This window comes from Elephas maximus, chromosome 22 (assembly GCF_024166365.1).
Source record: "Elephas maximus indicus isolate mEleMax1 chromosome 22, mEleMax1 primary haplotype, whole genome shotgun sequence".
Lineage (NCBI taxonomy): Eukaryota > Metazoa > Chordata > Mammalia > Proboscidea > Elephantidae > Elephas > Elephas maximus.
The window spans coordinates 76,382,953-76,402,639 of NC_064840.1; the positions used below are offsets into that span (position 1 = coordinate 76,382,953).

Genomic DNA, 19,687 nt, shown 5'->3' on the forward strand with positions numbered 1-19,687 from the left:
TATAGAAAACCTTAGCAACTCAATGACAAAAAGACAAAAACTTGATTAAAAAATGTGCAAAGACATGAACAGGCACTTCACCAGTGAGGGCATTCAAGTGGCCAACAACCACATGAAAATATGCTCATGATAATTAGCTATTCGAGAGATGCAAACCAAAACTACAATGAGATACTGTCTCACCCCTGCAAATATGGTACTAATAATAAACAAACAAACCAACACTGGAGAGGCCATGTGGAGATGAGAGCCCTGCTCCACTGCTGGTGAGACTGTAAATTGGTTCAACCACCATGGAAAATGGTATGGCTCTTCCTCAAAAAGCTAGAAATAGAAATATCCTATAATCCAGCAAAGGAGCCCTGGTGGTGCAGTGGTTAAAGCACTTGGCTGCTAACCTAAAGGTTGGCGGTTGGAATCCACCAGCCATTCCACAGGAGAAAGATGTGGTATTCTGCTTCTGTAAAGATTTGCAGCCTTGGAAACCATATGGGGCAGTTCAACTCTGTCCTATAGGGTCTCTATGAGTTGAAATTGACTCGACAGCAGTGGGTTTTATATGATCCAGTAATCACACTCCTAGGTATACACCCTAGAGAACTAAAACTACTGATACAAGCAGACATATGCACACCTGTGTTCACTGCAGCATTATTCACAACAGCAAAAAGATTGAAACAGCCTAACTGCCCACCAACAGATGAATGGATAAACAAACTGTGTTATATACATACACTGGAATACTATGCAGCCATAAAGAATAATGATGAGTTCTCAAAATATACTATAAATGTGGCTGAATCTGGAGGACATTACGCTAAGTGAAGTAAGTCAATCACAAAAGAAAAATACTGTATGATCTTACTATTATAAAAAGACAAGAATAGGTATACACGTAGAAAACAACATTCTTTGGTGGCTACCAGGGATGGGAGGGAGAGGGGAATCACTTTCTAGATAGTAGACACTTGTTAGTTCTGGTGATGGGTAAGGCAATACCACATAAGGGTGAAGCCAGCACACCTTGACCAAGGTAAAAGATGACATTAACAACTACGCAAGAATAAGGGACCATTCTGGTAAAAGCCACAACATATACAATTTTGCAACAACAGTAATAACCAAAATATAGTGTGTGGTTACACAGGTAGATATGTATGCTTATATATGTACAGGTACGCACATGTGAATATAGAGGTGTGCCTGTATAGGTGTTTCTGTAGTGAAATGTATGTTTGTGTGTGCTGCATATATATTCATATATAAAATAGTGCATATAGGAGGCACAGTTATGGATACTTCCTAGATATAACCAAATGCCTCAAAGGATTGGTTTACTGGGTTTGAGGGCTTAGGACCAAAGTCTCGGGGGGCAACTCCATCAGCTGGCATAGCATAGCTCATAAAGATAATGTTCTACATCCTAGTTTGGTAAGTAGCATCTTAAAAGCTTGAGAACAGCAATCTAAGACACAACTATTGGTCTCTGGAGCAAAAGGGAAAGAAGGAAACCAAAGACTCAAAGGAGAAACTAGTCTACAAGATTAATCGTCTACACATACACAAACTATGGCCTCACCTACCTTGAGACCAGAAGAACTAGATGGTCCCCAGCTACTACTACTGACTGTTCCAACCAGGAACACAAAAGATGGTCCTGGATAGAAAGAGAAAAAAATGTAGAACAAAACTCACATTCCTAAAAAAGTCAGACTTACTGGACAGGTAGAGACTAGAGGAATCCCCGAGACTATCACCCTGGGATACTCTTTAAACTTGGAACTCAAACCATTCCCAGAGGTGACCTATCAGTCAAACGACAGAGTGGTTCATAAAATAAATAATATCACCCACGAGTACCGTGCTCCTCTATACAATCGTCTAACTGAGACCTAACGGTCAACATTTACCCTTGACCAAATATGAGAAGGTAAGGGGGTACAAGGAAGCTAGATTAATGGAAACAGAACAACCAGAATGGAAATAATGAGAATGCTACACATTGTAAAACATGTGAACCAATGTCACTGAATAATATATATAGAAATTATTAAATGAAAACCCAATTTGCTATGAAAATTTTCTTTAAACACACAGGAAAATATTTTTTAAAAAATAGCCGTATATGACAGTGTGCCACTCTTGTGTTGTTGCTATACAGCTGCTTAAGGGGCTGTTGTTGGTGTTGGGTGCCACTGAGTCAATTTTGACTCATAGAGACCCACGTGAGAGAGTAGAACTGCCTCATAGGGTTTTCTTGGCTATAATCTTTATGAAAGCAGATTGCCAGGTCTTTTTCCTGTGGAGGCACTGTAAAAAAAAAAAGATTTTTTTTTGGGGGGGGGTGGTTTATATCACCAAATTTTCAGTTAGGAACTGAGGGTTTATCCATTTGTGCCACTAGGGCACTTTCCTTAAGGAAGTACCAAGATCTTACTAAGGGAATCCACTTGGGTAAAGAGAAAGCAGCTCAGACTTAACATGCCCAAAGCTGAGCTCCTGATTCCCACTCCAATCATCTCCTCTGTAGTCCTTCTAATCACAATGACCCGTCTTTCCAGTGCTGGGGTCAATAACCTTGGGGTCCCACTTGGCTCTTCTCTCTGCTCCTACATTTTACTCCATCAGTAAATCTTGATCACTCTACTTCTGAAATATGCCCAGTTTATTCCCACCTCCATTGCTATCACCCTTGTCCAAAACACCATGACCTTTTGCATGAATCATCAAAATAAGCTCCTAACTAGCCTCCCTGATCCCATCTACCTTCCCTCAAGTTTATTTTTAACACGGCCATCAGAGGGACCCTGTTAAACAACCGTCAGAGCTGAGATCCCTTCAGTGGGATCTCCTCACACCCTGAGTCAGAGTCTGTACATTTCCCGCCCTGCTGACTCTCAGACCTCCTTTCCCACACACCCCATCCCCTGCACCTCAACCACTCTGTCTTTCTGCAATTCCCCGAACAACCCCAAGCACACTCTTACCTCATAACCTTTGCACTGGCTGTTCCCTCTGTCTGGAACTTACTTTCCTTTGATAGGCTGATGGCTTGCTTTCTCACTTTTTTAGATCTCTGCTCAAATGTCATTTTATTAGGAAGACCAAATTATCATCATATATAAAAGAACAACCCTACCCCACTCCAAGAACAACCCCTCTCTCCCTTACATTTTTCTCCATGGCACTTTTCCCATGCTCACACATACAGTCTGTATCCCCCTACTCAGAAAGGTACCCGTCTTAGTCACCTAGTGCTGCTATAACAGAAACACCACAGGTGGATGGCTTTAACAAGGAGAAATTTATTGTCTCACAGTCTAGTAGGTTACCAGTCCAAATTCAGGATGTCAGCTCCAGGGGAAGGCTCTCTCTCTCTGTCAGCTCTGGAGGAAGGTCCTTGTCATCAGTCTTCCCTTGGTCTGGGAGCATCTCAGTGCAGAAACCTCAGGTCCAAATGACGTGCTCTGCTCCTGGTGCTGCTTTCTTGGTGGTATGAGGTCCCCAAATCTCTGCTTGCTTCCCTTTCCTTTTTATCTCTTGAGAGATAAAAGGTGGTGCAGGCCACACTCCAGGGAAACTCCCTTTACATTGGATCAGGGATGTGAGGTGGTAAGTGTGTTACAATCCCACCCTAATCCTCTTTAACATAAAATTACAATCACAAAATGGAGGACAACCACAGAATACTGGGAATCATGGCCTAACCAAGTTAATACAAGCATTTTTGGGGGACATAATTCAATCGATGACAGTACCTGGTAGGTACTTGCATTTCATACATAAACACTGAAGGAAGAAATATGGACTCCTAAGTGGCATGACAGACTGTGTGTTCCATGCAGCCAAGCCCCACTCAGGTGAACCAGACTTCACGTCAACTTCTGCAGACCTATTAGAAGGGAGAATTCTAAAAACTGCGGGTCCTTTCTGAGAAATGTTTAACCACAGCTCCTGCGACTACTTGGTTCAGACAATCCATTTTTACTGGGAAATCTAAAGAAAATGTAACTGCCACAGCTATACTTTGAAGTGGATTGTTTTACTACAGCAGATTTATCAGCCTTATCTTTGAATAGGGAGAGCACATTTGATTATACTGACTGGAAAGTGTTAAATATCAAACAATAAAACAATTGGGCAACAGCAGCTGAGCTCTTAACCATGGAGCCACCAGGGCTCTGAATCTGTCTTTAGACACTTTTTAAATAAAAAATCATTGTTGAGCATGGTTCCTTTATTCTTCTGATAAAAATCAAACCCTGTAACTTCATAAAAAACAAGGACAATGTTTGATAATGCAAAGGAGCTTCCATTAACCCCAAAACAAGAACACAACCAGGACTGAAGAAGGCCTGGAATTGGGAGCTGTAAAGCCACTAAGAATCCCAACAGGACCCTCTGCGTCCCTCAGTGTCTCCTTATTTAATCCATCCACAGAGCAGTGTTCTTTGTTACTCTGTCTGCGAGGTAAACAAACACCACCACCACTAAGGAAGCCGTGCACTCCATTATGCAGTGAGGTGCGTGCTAACTTCTGGGGGTACAACGTTGTTGGTAACTGCCCTGGAGTAGGCCCCGACTCACGGGAACCCCATGCACCACCAAATGAGGTGTTGGGTCTTCTGTGTGGGAGGCTAGAATTATACCACTAAACCACCAATGTCCCCTGGGGATACAATAAATTGTACCCCCCCTCCCCCCTCCAAAAAAACAACTCTCACTGCTGTCGAGTCAATTCCAACTCATGGCGACCCCAGGTGATACAGAGTAGAACTGAGCTCCACAGGGTTTTCTTGGCTGTAAGCTTTACGGAAGCAGCAGTCAAGAAATCAAACAATGTATTGCATTGGGCAGATTTGCACAAAAGGCCTCTTTGAAATCTTAGAAGGCAAAGATGTCACTTTGAGGACCAAGATATGCCTGACCCAAGCCAAGGTATTTTCAATCGCCTCACATGCATGCGAAAGCTGGATAATGAAAAAGGAAGACAGGAGAAGGATTGATGCATTTGAATTGTGGCGTTGGCGAAGAATATTGAAAATACATGAACTGCCAGAAGAGTGAACAAATCAGCCCTGGACAAGTACAGCCGGAATGTTCCCTAGATATAAGGATGGCAGGATTTCGTTTCTCTTACTTTAAACATGTCATCAGGAGGGACCAATTGCTGGAAAAAGGACATCATGCTTGGTAAAGTAGAGGGTCAGTGAAAAAGAGGGAGACCCTCAACAAGATGGACTGACACACTGGCTGGAACAACAGGCTCAAACATGCCTACTATTGTGAGGATGGTGCAGGACTGGGCAACACTCGGTTCTGTTACACATAAGGGCACTGTGAGTCAGCCGCACCTAACAATGGAAGCGTGTCACCAGGCCTTTCTTACGATGGTGCCGCTGAGCAGGCTCGAGGTGCCAACCTTTCCATTAGTAAAAGTCCACCTCGAACCATTTGTACCACCCCCAGGAACAAACTCCTCCCAACACCTCAGAGAGCTGAATGGGAGAGACAGACATTAATCTTACAAAGACAAGTTGAAATGATGGTGAGGACTACGAAGGGCTGCCCATGGTTCTTGGAGAGCCTGTGATGGGGAGAATCCCCCCAGCTAGAGAGGTCAAGGAAGAAAGGGGGTTGTGATCCAGGGGTTGAGTAGGAGTAACTTAGGGGAAGAAGGGAAGGACGAGTATTCCCTGTGGGGAGAAGGAGCATGGAGGATGATGGATTACAAGGCTGGCAAAGGGAGATCCAGTAGCAAGAAGTCTCCATTCATGCAGGGCTTTGTAGGATATACGTTTGTCTGCATCGTAAAAGCAATGGTTTTATATGTTGTCCAACGGAATATTTAATTATTACTACTTATTTTTTTTAGACATTGTCTTAGTCATCTAGTGCCGCTATAACAGAAATACCACAAGTGAATTGCTTTAACAAAGAGAAATTTATTTTCTCACAGCTTTTTTTTTTTTTTTTTTTAGTAGGCCACAAGTCCAAATTCAGGGCGTCAGCTCCGGGGAAGGCTTTCTTTATCAGCCTTCTCATCAATCTTCCCCTAGACTAGAAGCTTCTCTGTGCAAGAACCCTGGATCCAAATGACGTGCTCTACCCGCAGCGCTTCTTTCTTGGTGGTATGAGGTCCCCACTCTCTGCTCGCTTCCCTTTCCTTTTATCTCTTGTAAGCTAAAAGGTGGTGCAAGCCACACCCTAGGGAAACTCCCTTTACACTGGATCAGGGCTGTGGCCTTTGTAAGGGTGTTACAAGCCCATCCTAATCTTCTTTAACATAAAATTACCATCACTAAATGAGGGACAACCACACAATACTGGGAATCAAGGCCTAAACAAGTTGACACATGTATTTGGGGGACACAATTTAATCCATAACAGACATCTAATACAAACAGATCTATTCGAAGATAAAAGTATTCCTACTTCAAAAGGGTACTTCACTTTATGAAAAGATCCCTAGATCCTTAGGGTACTTCTGTTGCAACTCAAAATGGCATAAACAATAAGGAAAATGTTCTATCTCACAAACAAGAAATACTGAGGTAGGGTGGCCCCAAGGTAAGGCTCAAGGGTATCATCAAAGACCAAGGTGCCTAGCATATCTGCTTGCTACTGTCTCAAGAATCGCAATGAGGAACAATGGCAGATAGCAGATATTCCACCGATCTCCTCGGTCAGGATGAGGTTATGTGCCCCTTTCTAAATCAGTAATTAGTAAAGTGCATGGGATTACCACGATTGTCTCTAGACTAACCATTATTTCTCCCTGAGATAGTTGGAGGAGGAGTGGACACTCGGTAAGATCAAGGTTCTGCCAGAAAAGAAGAAGGAGGAAATAGATGTAGGGTAGGCAACCAATAAGTGCCTGCTAAAGTCCTTCCACAAATACTTAGGAGTGGGAGACACTAAAAGCTGGAGTGCTACAAGCTAGCTGATAAAGTATCAATTGGCAATTACAATAAAATATAAATATAAAATTAGAATGCTAAAAACAGACATTAATGTGCTGGATTGTTAAATTTTAATATTATCCACGCATTTCTGGTTCATAGCATACACCTGGCAAGACTCCCATCCACAAATCCCAACTTTATCTCTTACAGGTCCAGCTACATGGAGAGGTTGAACCTATCTCTTTCTCTGTTCCAATTCCAAACCCCCAGAGAAGGAGCTTTGGCCCAGTCTGGGTCATCTATTCATCCCTGGTCCAATAAAATATAATGTCCAATACTCAATACACGGAAGGTCAGCTCAACTGGACTGGACCAAAAGCAAAGAAGTTTCTGGGATAAACTGAATGCTTCGAAGGTCAGCAGAGCAAGGGCAGGGGTTTGGGGACTACGGCTTAAGGAGACTTCTAAGTCAATTGGCAAAATAATTCTATTATGAAAACATTCTACATCCCGCTTTGAAATGTGGCGTCTGGGGTCTTAAATGCTAACAAGCGGCCATCTAATAAGTTACATCAAATGAAAACAGAAACTTGTGCATAAATATTCATAGTAGCAGTGTTCATAATAGTCAAAAAAATGAAAACAACCCAAATGTCCACCAACTGATGAATGGATAAACAGTACATATTCATACAATGGATTATTCAACAATAAAAGGGAATGAAGTACTGATAAATGCTACAACTTGGATGAGACCTTGCAAACATTATGCTAAGTGAAAGAATCCAGAGACACAAAAAGCAACATATTGTATAGTTCCGTGTATATGGTATGTCCAGAAGAGGCAAATCCATAAATAAAGCAGATTAGTGGTTGCCAGAGTGGGGGGAGGGAGAGGGATTGAGACTGGTAATGGGGGCGGGGATTCTTTTTGAACTGATGAGAACGTTCCAGAATTAGATAGTGGGATCGTTGCACAGCTCTGTGAATATACTAAATAATAGAATCGTATATTTTAAAAGGGTGAATTTTATGCATTTTATCTCAAGAAAAACCCTCATAACTCACTGCCACTGAGTTGATTCCAACTCATAGTAACCCTAGAGGACAGAGAAGAACTGCCCCATAGGGTTTCCAGGAGTGGCTGGTGAATTCAAACTGCCGACCTTTTGGTTAGCAGCCGAGCTCTTAACCACTGTGCCACCAGGGCTCCATGCACCTCAAGAAAAAGCTCTTATTAAATATACATAAATACATGTATTCGTACATACAGTAAAATCACCAATCATCAAAATGGTAAAAAAACAGGTAATTCAGAAAAGTAACAAAAAAATGGTCAATAAACGTATTTTCGAAAAAGCTTCAGCCTCACTAGTGATTTTAAAAAATGCAAGCAGAGAATAAAGTGTTTATCCCCCCTCTTTAAATTCAGGTTGGCAGTTCGAGCCCACCCAACAGCACCACAGAAGAAAGGCCTGATGACCCGCTTCCATAAAGATTACGGCAAAGAAAATCCCGTGCAGCCCTTCTACCCTGTAACACATGGGGCGCCATGGGCAGGAATTGACTCAATGGCAACATGTTGGTTTTGGTTTTTTAAGTTCACCAAAAGGCCACAAAGACAGGGTTGTGCGCTATACACAATTAACAAAGTGGCTATTAAACTACACTGCCTCCCATTCCAACCAAACCTAAAGTAACAGGTATATATTTGTAACTGGGTGAGTAAAGTAACCAGGATGGTTAAGGGACTTAAAACCAAGCCAATGATTGGTTGCCAGAACACAACGTATCAGGCTAACTACTTAGGTAAGAGGGAAGGGTGAGGAACAAGGCAACATGGCACCAAGTACCTGAAGGACAATTTCCTAGAAGGAGAACTGATGTACTGGGCAGTATCCCAAAGGCCAGTGCTGGGCCCAATTACTGAAAGCTACAGCGAGACAGATTTTGACGAATAGAAGGAAAACCTCCTAAAGGTTGGAGCTGCCCAAAATCGCTATGGGCTTGCCAAGGGGGACAGTGAGTTCTCAGCATTAGCGGTGTGTGAAGCTCAGGCTAGCTGGGCATATGGCTCAAACATGATTCTCGATTCTGGAGGCTGACATATGAGTCTAGACTGGTCTCTCCTCAGATGTCTGAAATACCTCCAGGCCTTTGCTAACAGGAGTCATCCAAACTGCTTAGACGTCGGTACTCCTTCAATAGATAAATGAAGTTTTTTTTTCCAAAGAAGTGTAATTTGGGAAAGAACTCTGTATCAAGCCAAAAGTCTTCTCCTCTGCAATGTCGACCCTTTATTTCTGCTTTCTGGAACTACAAAGAATTGCCTAAACCTTGGGGCATAAGAGCTTTCAAATACTCAAAGACTGCACGTAATAAAAAAATAAGAACCCTTAAACGGCTGTTCCCACCCCACCTCAGCCATGCTACTTGGGGAATATGCCTTAGAGAAAACTGAATCAGGGATTTCCATAGGGCGTAAAACCTAAATGCCTAATAGTGGGGGCAGGTTAACTACCTACAGTCAAACTAATAGTACTTAATTATTAAAATAATAAATAGGTGGGCTACTTTTGAATATAAGATCTGTATATAAAATAATGGTAGGCAAACAGTAGGTATTATTGTACAATAAAAGAGAACAAACACCCTGTTTATAACTACATAGAGAGGGCACATTACCACTGACATAAATTAGAAGCGAATTTGGAGTAATATAAATATAAATTTATGCTTATTGGGTTATTTTTCTAAGAAGGTTTTAGAAAGCGTAATAAGTTATATTCTCTTTTGATGTAAGCTTATCTATTCACACCACTTAAATGTTTCAAAAGTAACTAAGTTCCGCGTACTATAGAAATCATTGTATACCATATCGTTGGATACGCATGAAGGATTTAGTTGTAAATATATATAAAATGTAATCACTATATTACATATATAATATACACAATGGCTTGAAAACTACAAATACTTAACACTAATACTATTCGATGATGTGCCAAGTCACTGGTACAATTTGCGTGAGATCTAGATTGCAAATTCTACAAAATGAAGTGCTGATATCAAGAATTATGCTTTCTGTCAATTGTTCAATTATTCATTTATTTATTGTGTGCATACTTGGTACCAGGCACAGTATTTCTTGCTAGGGCTACAGTGGTGAACAAGATATGACCCCCGCCCTCATGTGGCTTCTGGTCTAGGAGGAAGCTTGACTTCAAGCAAATAAATACTCAAATAAACATAAAATTAGAACGAGGGGCATAAGGAGGAAACACAGGAGTGTACTATGCTAGAACATCACCGGCAGACCTGATGTAGGTGGGGAGTCGGGCAACAGTCTCCCTGAGGAAGTGATATTTCCTCCGAGCCTAGGTAGGTGAGCCATTTAGCCAGTCATGGGGTGAGGGTAAGAGTGTCCCCCAGATGGAAAGACAGTGCAAAAGTCCTGAGGTAGAAAAGAACCCGGCACATCTGAGAACCTATGAAGGCCGGAGGAGAGAGAATAAAGAAGAGTGCCACAAAATGAGGCTAAGGAGGCAGACAGGGACCAGTCCGCTCTTGGCCTTGTGGGCCGCTCTGGGGATTCTCACTTTATATACTGGATACAAAGGGAAAAAGACAAAGGGAAGCCACCCAAAAATTTTAGGAGGTAAGTGACTTTACCTATTTGTGTCCTAAAAAGCATCGCCCAGGCTACTCTGAAGACAAGGGATTAGAGAAGAGCAAAAGAGGAATCTAGGAGACCAATTTGGAAGGTTTTCTTTTTTTTTTTTTTTAAGTGAGCATTTGACTTAAGCAATAGTTTTTTCTTTATTTTTCACTGTGCTTTAGGTGAAAGTTTACAGCTCAAGTTAATTTCTCATTCATAAATTTATACACATATTGTTTTGCAACATTGGTTGTAATCCCCACAAAGTGACAGTACGCTCCCCCTTGCCACCCCCGGTTCCTTGTGTCCATTCATCTAGTTCCTGTCCCTTCCTGACTTCTTGTCCTGCTTTTGGACAGGAGCTGTCAGAGCAAAGGAGAATGAAGAAAACCAAAGACACAAGGAAAATATTAGCCCAAAGGCCTAAATGACCACATGAACCAAGGACTCTACCAGCCTGGGACCAGAGAAACTAGATGGTGCCCAGCCACCACCAACAACCGCCCTGACAGGGATCGCAACAGAAAGTCCTGGACAGAGCAGGAGGAAAATGTAGAAAATAATTCAAATTCACATAAAAAGACCAGTTTTACTCGTCTGATAGAGAGTGGAGGAGCCCCTGAAACTATAGCCTCTGGACACACTGCTAATCTAGAACTGAAACCATTCCCAAAGCCCACTTTTCAGACGAAGATTTACAGGCTCATAAAACAAAAAATAACACAGTGAGGAATGTGCTTCTTAGTTCAATTAAATATACGAAGCCAAATGGGGGCTTTTGAAGCAATGACTCAGACTAGGGTGATGGAGGTGGAAAGAAAGAGAAGACATAGCCAAAGTTTGTTCTGAAGTTTGGGTGGCTATCACCCATCATATCACCCAAGATATGAAAACTAAGGCAACCTACCTGTTTTGACCCTGCAGAGTATAACGGAAGAAAAAATAAAGATGAATATGACCATCGACAATTATGTATTTTATGCACACGCTGTATAAGTAATTCAATTTACACTTGTGGGGAAATGGCCTACCAAAAAGACCAACGCTTAAAAATTAGAGATTACCTCAACCCACCTGGATCAAAGGAGAATGAAGAACACCAAGGTCACACGACAACTAAGAGCCCAAGAGACAGAAAGGGCCACATGAACCAGAGACCTACATCATCCTGAGACCAGAAGAACTGGTTGGTGCCCAGCCACAACCGATGACTGCCCTGACAGGGAGCACAACAGAGAACCCCTGAGGGAGCAGGAGATCAGTGGGATGCAGACCCCAAATTCTCATAAAAAGACCAGACTTAATGGTCTGACTGAGACTAGAGGAATCCCGGCGGTCATGGTCCCCAAACCTTCTGTTGGCCCAGGACAGGAACCATTCCCGAAGACAACTCATCAGACAAGGAAGGGACTGGACAGTGGGTAGGAGAGAGATGCTGATGAAGAGTGAGCTATTTGTATCAGGTGGACACTTGAGACTGTGTTGGCATCTCCTGTCTGGAGGGGGGATGGGAGGATAGAGAGAGTTGGAAGCTGGCAAAATTGTCACGAAAGGAGAGACTGGAAGGGCTGACTCATTAGGGGGAGAGCAAGTGGGAGTATGGAGTAAGGTATATATAAACTTATATGTGACAGTTTGACTTGATTTGTAAACGTTCACTTGAAGCTCAATAAAAGTTAATTAAAAAAAAAAATTAGAGATTACCTAGCCAGGATCATAGACACATTAACATCAATCTAGTACCAAACCAAACTCTACAAATACTTCGAGTTACTTCTAAGGGCCCTGAAGCCTTTTCATGTAACTAAGACTCGACGGCACTGGGTTAAGTAGTACTTGAACCCAAATTATCTGTGAACTTCAGGCAGAATAATTTCATACAGGCAAGATTTCGAAGCGGTAAAGAAGTTAAGCAGTGAAGTAGAAACCCAAAGGTTTTTTGTGATGACTACAGGTTAATACATGGTTGTCCTCAATTTGTGCCAACTGCAAACTAGCTTGTCCTTGAAACATTCCTTTTTTTTTTTCTTTCTTTCTACAGAGGAGCACTCTGCTTAGCATATGCTCTGTTGAAGGCTTCAGTTAAACACACAAACACACACTCCAAACGAAATATGTGCAAGGCATTCCAAATTATTCACGTACATCTGTCTCTTTAAATTGCACCCCAGAGACTGAAGCAGAACACAGAGGCTGTGACAGATGTTGCAGTTTAAAAGCAGTAAATGCGTGACTTTCATTGTGCTAGGAAAGCAAGAGTACATTGTTGACGCAAACACTTCTTTTCCTCTTAAAATAAGAGGTGAATGTTGCATCAAACCCAAGTGGGTTAGATAAACAAACTTTGTTTACACTCCTTATAAACCAGCCCAAACAGGAAACCACGAAATCTAAAGCAACCTACCTATTCAGACCCTGCAGAGTATAACGGAAGCAAAGACAAATATGACCATCAGTGAGGATGGATTTTATGCACCTGCTCTGTTAGTAGTCTTGTCATCTGTGGTTTCAGGTTTCTTCCACCTGCATTACCCTAAATGTTAACGACCTTCAATGACATTTCAGACACTTCTCAGTTTTTCCCCATTCCTTTCCATGTCTAGATAGAAGTTCTGATTAGAAGTACCGACGTGCTTACAGAGTGTCTGTGAAAACCAGTCTTAAGAATAAGTAAGAATGACAATATTGCTTGCTACCCACTCTATACACATGGCTTTTTCCAGGATGAGTTGGTATATAGACCAGAAAAGGCCTTTCCTCCCTAAATTCATTTTCTATAAGAAAATGTCATCCTATCACTCTAATTATTGTCATTCACATCAGGTATCATTTTTATAGCCCTCCCCCCCCCCCCCCCGGAGTCTTGGAAGAAGAAAAGATGTCCTTGGCAAGGGCAGAGGGAGGCCATGAGTTAATTTCATCATTCTGGAATAAATTATTTAGTACCACTTAAGCCCTGGAAGCTTTGAACTGCCTATCTTGTGGTTTATGGCACTCTCTTCTAAGTTTACAATTTCCCGACTGTGAAGCAACAATTTAATTCCATATTGCAAAATCAATACAGCTCAAATTTACTGTTGGAGTGAACAATTGCCTAGCAAACTAAAAAACTTACTCTTCCACTCTCGTGAGATAATTTAAAAGCTGCTTTTACAAAGAGGTACTTGGGAACCATTCCAGAATTCGGGAAGAAACTCTCCTTGCTGGACCTAAGGCAAAGCAGTCGCTCCCTGTGAAGTGGGTGAAATTCCTGGGGCCACCTGGACTCTGCTCAGCAAGTGTCAGAGGCCTAGATTTTTGAACATAAGATCATCCTAGAAACCCAAGGAGCTGTGGAGGCAGTAATAAGAGATTGCAACAGGCTTTTAAAATACATTCATTCACCAGTTTAGGGTTTTTATCAGATAAGATTTTTTTTTTTTCATTATAAATTATATTCCCAGTGGGAAGGCTCAGTACAGAACTCAGAAGTTATTTCCCTGGAATGATCTGGGGGCCGGCTGCTTTTGCTGAGTGGCAAACGCTTATGTTGTTTAAAACACATGAATCTAAAAGCCGCATCCTTCTCCCCCAGAGAACGAAGCAGACCGAGAAAAGCAAGAACAGGGAAGAACTGAGGCCATCATTCCAACCTACAAGGAATACTGAGCATCCGTTCTGTAGGGCTCACCGCGGCTGCTAGAGTGAAGATGGGGAAGAAGAAGGCCCAGCTGAGCGAGTCTGAAGGACCCCCGGATTCAAGAAGATTCCGAGTGTATGAAACCTAGAATCGCACACAGCTCGTTTTCCTTGCACCTGTCGTTAGAAAGGGTTGTTTTCCGTTCACCTGCCCAGAGCAGCCAACAGCTATACAGGTACTGCCGGGAGGAAAGGGAAGCGATGGCCAGCCGCCTCGGCAGGCACCTGGGGTCTCCCCCGGCCGCGCCGCGCTCCCCGCGCATCTCCCAAGGGCGGCAGGCTGCCTGGGCCTGCGAGGCAGCGGGAAGGCCGCCCGAGCCAGCGCGGGGTGCTCCCGCCGGGCACCTCCCCCGGGCTCGCGCTCCTGGCCCTGCCCGGCCTCCCTCCGCGGCCCGCAGCCTCCCACTGACCTTCGGGGTGCGGATGTGCTCCATGGCGCTCGGCGCCCGCAGCTCCCGCGCCCGCGCGCCTCTCGCACCTGCCGGCTCTGCAGCGCCCCGGAGGCCGCGGGGAGGGGGCCTGGCTCCGCCTCCAGGTGCGCCCGCGCCTGTCCCTGCGCCTGTCCCTGCGCGCGGGACCCGGCGCCCGCGTGGCCCTAGAGCGCGTGGCGCGCCGCCGCCGCCCACCGCCCCGGCCCCGGCTCCACCTAGCCTCTGGCCGGGGTCGCCAGGTCGAGAGCCGCCGGCTTCCTTTGTCCAGGGCCAGCCCGCGTAATACTGTGGGGCTACTGTTCCCCAAGACACAATGAAGGCCTTGTGTTGGGTGTGGCCTCTTGCAGGAGAGATGGGAATACGTGCTTCTCCACACCACTCATAGGCTTCCTTCCAGAGCGTCCCAGATGAGGTGGGACTTCAGGGTGGGGCAGAAAATAGGCGGCCACAGGCACTCTATCTCCATAAGGCCGAGTGGGCTCTGTCTGTATAGTTTAGCACATACTCAGTGCTACAGCCAGTATAACGTTTGGGATGAGGGCACCGTAGAGCCCTGGTAGATGTGCTGTTAAGTCCCGCATCTCACACTAACCTGGGACTTCACTGTTGGAAGAGACGCTTTCTCTTGGCACCATGCTGGACGCTCATTTGCAATCTTCACTTAGCTCTAATGAATTGAAAGATATAGGTAGGAAGCATCCAGTATGAGGTGTCGTTTTCCATTCATGATAGTAAAAGATGGTACTATTGTTAGTATTAAGCCAGTGGCAAAAACCAAAGGGAATAAATGCCCTCCAATCTGTTTTTCTTGCAGCCCTAAACTCCACCATGATAGAAATGTCATAAAACTGTACATTATTCTTGGAATAATATCTATTTAATTTTTTTTTTTTTTCCTAGCTCTTAGCTTTTTTCCCAACTGGGTTGGTAAATTCTTTGACCCTGGAGACTGTCTTTTATCTGTTGGTCCAATGCCTGGCAGGCACTTTGCATGCTTGCAAATAGATGTTAAACAATGAATAAAGTGTTGAATTTACTTTAAAACTGCCAGATCCACTTCACAGGTCTTCTCTAATTTCTTCCTCCTACGGCTCTGGGAAGCAGTTAAGACAAGTGCTGTAAGTGGTCCTTTGCCTACGAGGGAATTGTCCCAGAGCATAATTTCTTCACAACTAAAGGAAACCAGGAAGACAGCCAGTAGCATTGGTCCCAACTCACACACTGGCGTCAGTCTCCTCATTTATAAAATGAGAGTCACCTGCTTAGTTGATCTCAACTGTACCTCCACCTCCAAATCCTATTAATACCAGGAATTCTTCATTGTTTGAGGTGCATTCTGAAATAAGATAACGATGTTGGAATTATAAACTTTTGGGGCTCTTCAATCCCTCTGTTGGTGGGCTAATCAATAGTTTACTTGGTGCATAATTTTTGCATACAAGTATTTCTGACCTGTCCCAGAAGAGGACATGGAAAGAAGGATATCATTGCTGATGTCAGACAGATCTTGGATGAAAGCAGAGAATAACAGGAAGGTGTTCACCTGTGTTTTATCAACTATGAAAAGGCATTTGTGTGGATCATAACAAAATTATGGATAACATTAAGGAGAATGGAAATTTCAGAACACTTCATTGTGCTCTTGCAGAACATATGCATGGGCAAGAGGCAGTCATTCAAATAGAACAAGGGGATACCATTGTTGTTGTTAGATCCTATAAAGTCAGTTCTGACTCATAGTGACCCTATGTACAACAGAACTAAACACTGCCCAGTCCTTCACCAGCTTCACAATCGTTGCTCTGCTTCAGCCTATTGTTGCAGCCACTGTGCTGATCTATCTTGTTGAGGGTCTTCCTCTCTTTCGCTGACCTTCTACTCTACCAAGCATGATATCCTTCTCCAGGGACTGATCTCCCCTGATAACACGTCCAAATTACGTGAGACAAAGTCTCACCGTAATCACTTCTAAGGAACATTCTGGATGTACTTCTTCCAAGACAGGTTTGTTCAATCTTCTCTAGTCCATGGTATATTAAATATTGTTTGCCAAAGACAACAATTCTTCTTTGGTCTTCCTTATTCATTGTCCAGCTTTTGCACGCATATGGGGCCATTAAAAATACCCTGGCTTGGGTCAGGTACACATTAGTCCTCAAAGTGATGTTTTTGCTCTTTAACACTTTAAAGAAGTCTTTTGAAGCAGATTTGCCCAATGTAATAAGTCATTTGATTTCTTGATTGCTGCTTCCATGGACATTGATTGTGGATCCAAGTAAAATGAAGTCCTTGACAATTCCAGTTTTTTCTCCATTTATCATGATGTTGCTTATTGGTCCAATTGTGAGGATTTTTGTTTTCTTTATGTTGAGATGTAATCCATACTGAAGGCTGCAGTCCTTGATCTTCATCAGCAAGTGCTTCAAGTCCTTTTCCCTTTCGGCAAGCAAGGTTGTGTTTTCTGCATATTGCCAACCTGCAATATGTAGATGACACAACCTTGCTTGTTGAAATGAAAACAACCTGAAGCTCTTACTTACGAAGATAAAAGACTACAGCCTTTAGTATGGATTATGCCTGAATGTTAAAAAAACAAAAATTCTCACAACCAGACCCATAGACAAAATCATGATAAATGAAGAAGAAATTGAAGTTGCCAGTGATTTAATTCTACTGGATCGATTATCATTGTCCATAGAAGCAGTGGTCAAGAAATCAGATGATGTATTGCATTGGGCAAATCTGCCGTGAAAGACCTCTTTACAGTTTTAAAGAGCAAAAATGTGACTTTGATGACTAACGTGCATTTAAACCAAGCCATGGTCTTTTCAATCACTTCATATGCATGCGAAAGCTGGACAAAGAAGACAGAAGAGTTGATGCACTGGTACTGTGATGTTGTGGAAAATATTGAATATGCCATGAACTGCCAGAGAAACGAAGGAATCAGTCTCAGAAGAAATACAATCAGAATATTCCTCGGAAGGGAGAATGGCGAGGTCTGTGTTCACTTTTTGGACACATGATCAGGAAGGACCATTCACGAGAAAATGACGTCATGGTTGGTAAAACAGAGGATCAGCAAAAATGAGGGAAACCCCCAATGACATGGATTGACACAGCAGACAAAGCAATAGACTCAAACATGCCATCAGTCATGAATGTGGCGCAGGACCAGCCCATGTTCGATCCTGCTGTGCGTGAGGCCGCCAAGAGTCAGAGCTGGACCAGCCCATGTTCGATCCTGCTGTACGTGAGGCCGCCAAGAGTCAGAGCTGGACCAGCCCATGTTCGATCCTGCTGTGCGTGAGGCCGCCAAGAGTCAGAGCTGGCTAGACAGCAACTAAGGACGACAGCGACATATTAGCATAGCCTTTTTTTTTTGTAAAAAAAAAAAAAATCACCCAAAACATTAATTGGTCAGTGAAGAGGCGTAAGCTTGAACAACGTAAATAGCCTAACGTTAAGAAAAAATTCACAGATAAATTTAAAAATACATCTTACTGTTAATCATAGTCATAAACACAGCATTAGGTTAAAATGAGCCAATAATTATGTTCAAATGACTAGGATAAATTAACATAGAACAAGCCATAGAAAATAACAATAGGGAAAGGAATTTTGATAAAGAAACGTTTTGGTTTAATCTGACTAACAGTTGTCTCAGGAATCCTCCTCTCTGTAGCCCAGGCCCAGTCACTATCCAGGTTATTAGACACAAACTGTGTTGACCCCAACATCCACTATGTACTTTGGGGTACCGACATTGCCTTCTATCCCCAATGTCAGTGGTTCTTCAAACTACCATCCAGCAGGTCAGAAGAGGCTGAATAAAGCAATGAAAGTTGGAGGGCAGTGAGGTAAGGGAGCCAAAGGTACATTATTGAGATGCCTATGTTGCTTCTTAAACAAAAACCCCTTGTAGTCGAGTCGATTTCGACTTACAGCAACCCTGCAGGACAGAGTAGAACTTGCCCCATAGGGTTTCCAAAGAACGGCTGGTGGATTCAAACTGCTGACTTTTTGGTTAACAACCAACTCTTAACCGCTACACCACCAGGGCTCCATGTTGCTTCTTAGTAGGGTGAAACAGGTAAAATTAATTATTCATTTGCTCAAGAAATATTACTTTACTTTTGATCATGCACAAGGTGCCATGACAGACGCTGGAAGGTTGAAGGGAGACCTAGAGGGGAAACACACTAAGTTCTGTAACTGTGATATGGATCACACCAAGGAAAAATAAAAGGTAATCCACCAAGGGTGGCAAAGAGCCTGTGGAAATACCCAGGTCTACTTACTGCATTTTCCGTATTACTTAGAGAGAAATTAGTGGGTAAACTCGGGATTACATACTTAGTTCTCGAAGTTTGATATCCCGTGTTCCTGGAGTGAACTAAGGATCATTTGGACAGATGTTGTGTCTTTGCAGGGCAAAAGTCTCTTCATCTGACCCCAGGGTCAAGAAGTGGAAAGGAAACAACTTATTCCTCTAACTCTACATAATTTGCAAAAATGGATCCACACCTTGATTTACACTAAATCAGTCTATGGCCAGTGGTTTGGGAAATAGAGTGTTTTTCCTCTAATGGAATTCCAACTCATAGCAGCCCTATAGGACAGAGTAGAACTGCCCCTTAGGGTTTCTAGGAACCAGCTGGTAGATTCGAACTGCCGACCTTTTGGTTAGTAGCCTGAGCTCTTAGCCACTGCGCCACCAGGGCCCCAGTAGTATTTGCAAATCCTGGGTGGAAAAAAGCATTTTTCAACAATATTTTACCGTCAAGCAAAATATCAGACAGTAGGGTAAAGACATACTTACCTATGTATCTTCCAGAGTACTTGTTCCTTTGCCAAAGCTTATCATGGTTGTCCTCATTTTACAGTCAGTGTCTTATTTTCAAGGACCCCTGGTGGCACAGTAGTTAAGCACTCAGCTGCTAACTGGCGATTGGAACCCACCAGCTGCTCCACGGGAGAAAGGTGCGGCAGTCTAGTTCTGGAAGGATTTACAG

At 43.1% G+C, this 19,687-nt stretch overlaps 1 protein-coding gene across 1 annotated transcript in view; it reads right to left on the reverse strand.

Annotated features, from left to right (window-relative positions):
• MTMR7 (myotubularin related protein 7) overlaps nucleotides 1-15,010 on the reverse strand; it is a 115,550-nt gene extending 100,540 nt beyond the window's left edge. The window contains exon 1 of the mRNA XM_049866936.1: nucleotides 14,652-15,010. Within this exon, the coding sequence (XP_049722893.1) occupies nucleotides 14,652-14,675 (24 nt within the window). The 5' untranslated portion in view covers nucleotides 14,676-15,010. The remainder of the gene's footprint in view (nucleotides 1-14,651) is intronic.
• Nucleotides 15,011-19,687: the final 4,677 nt, after the last annotated feature.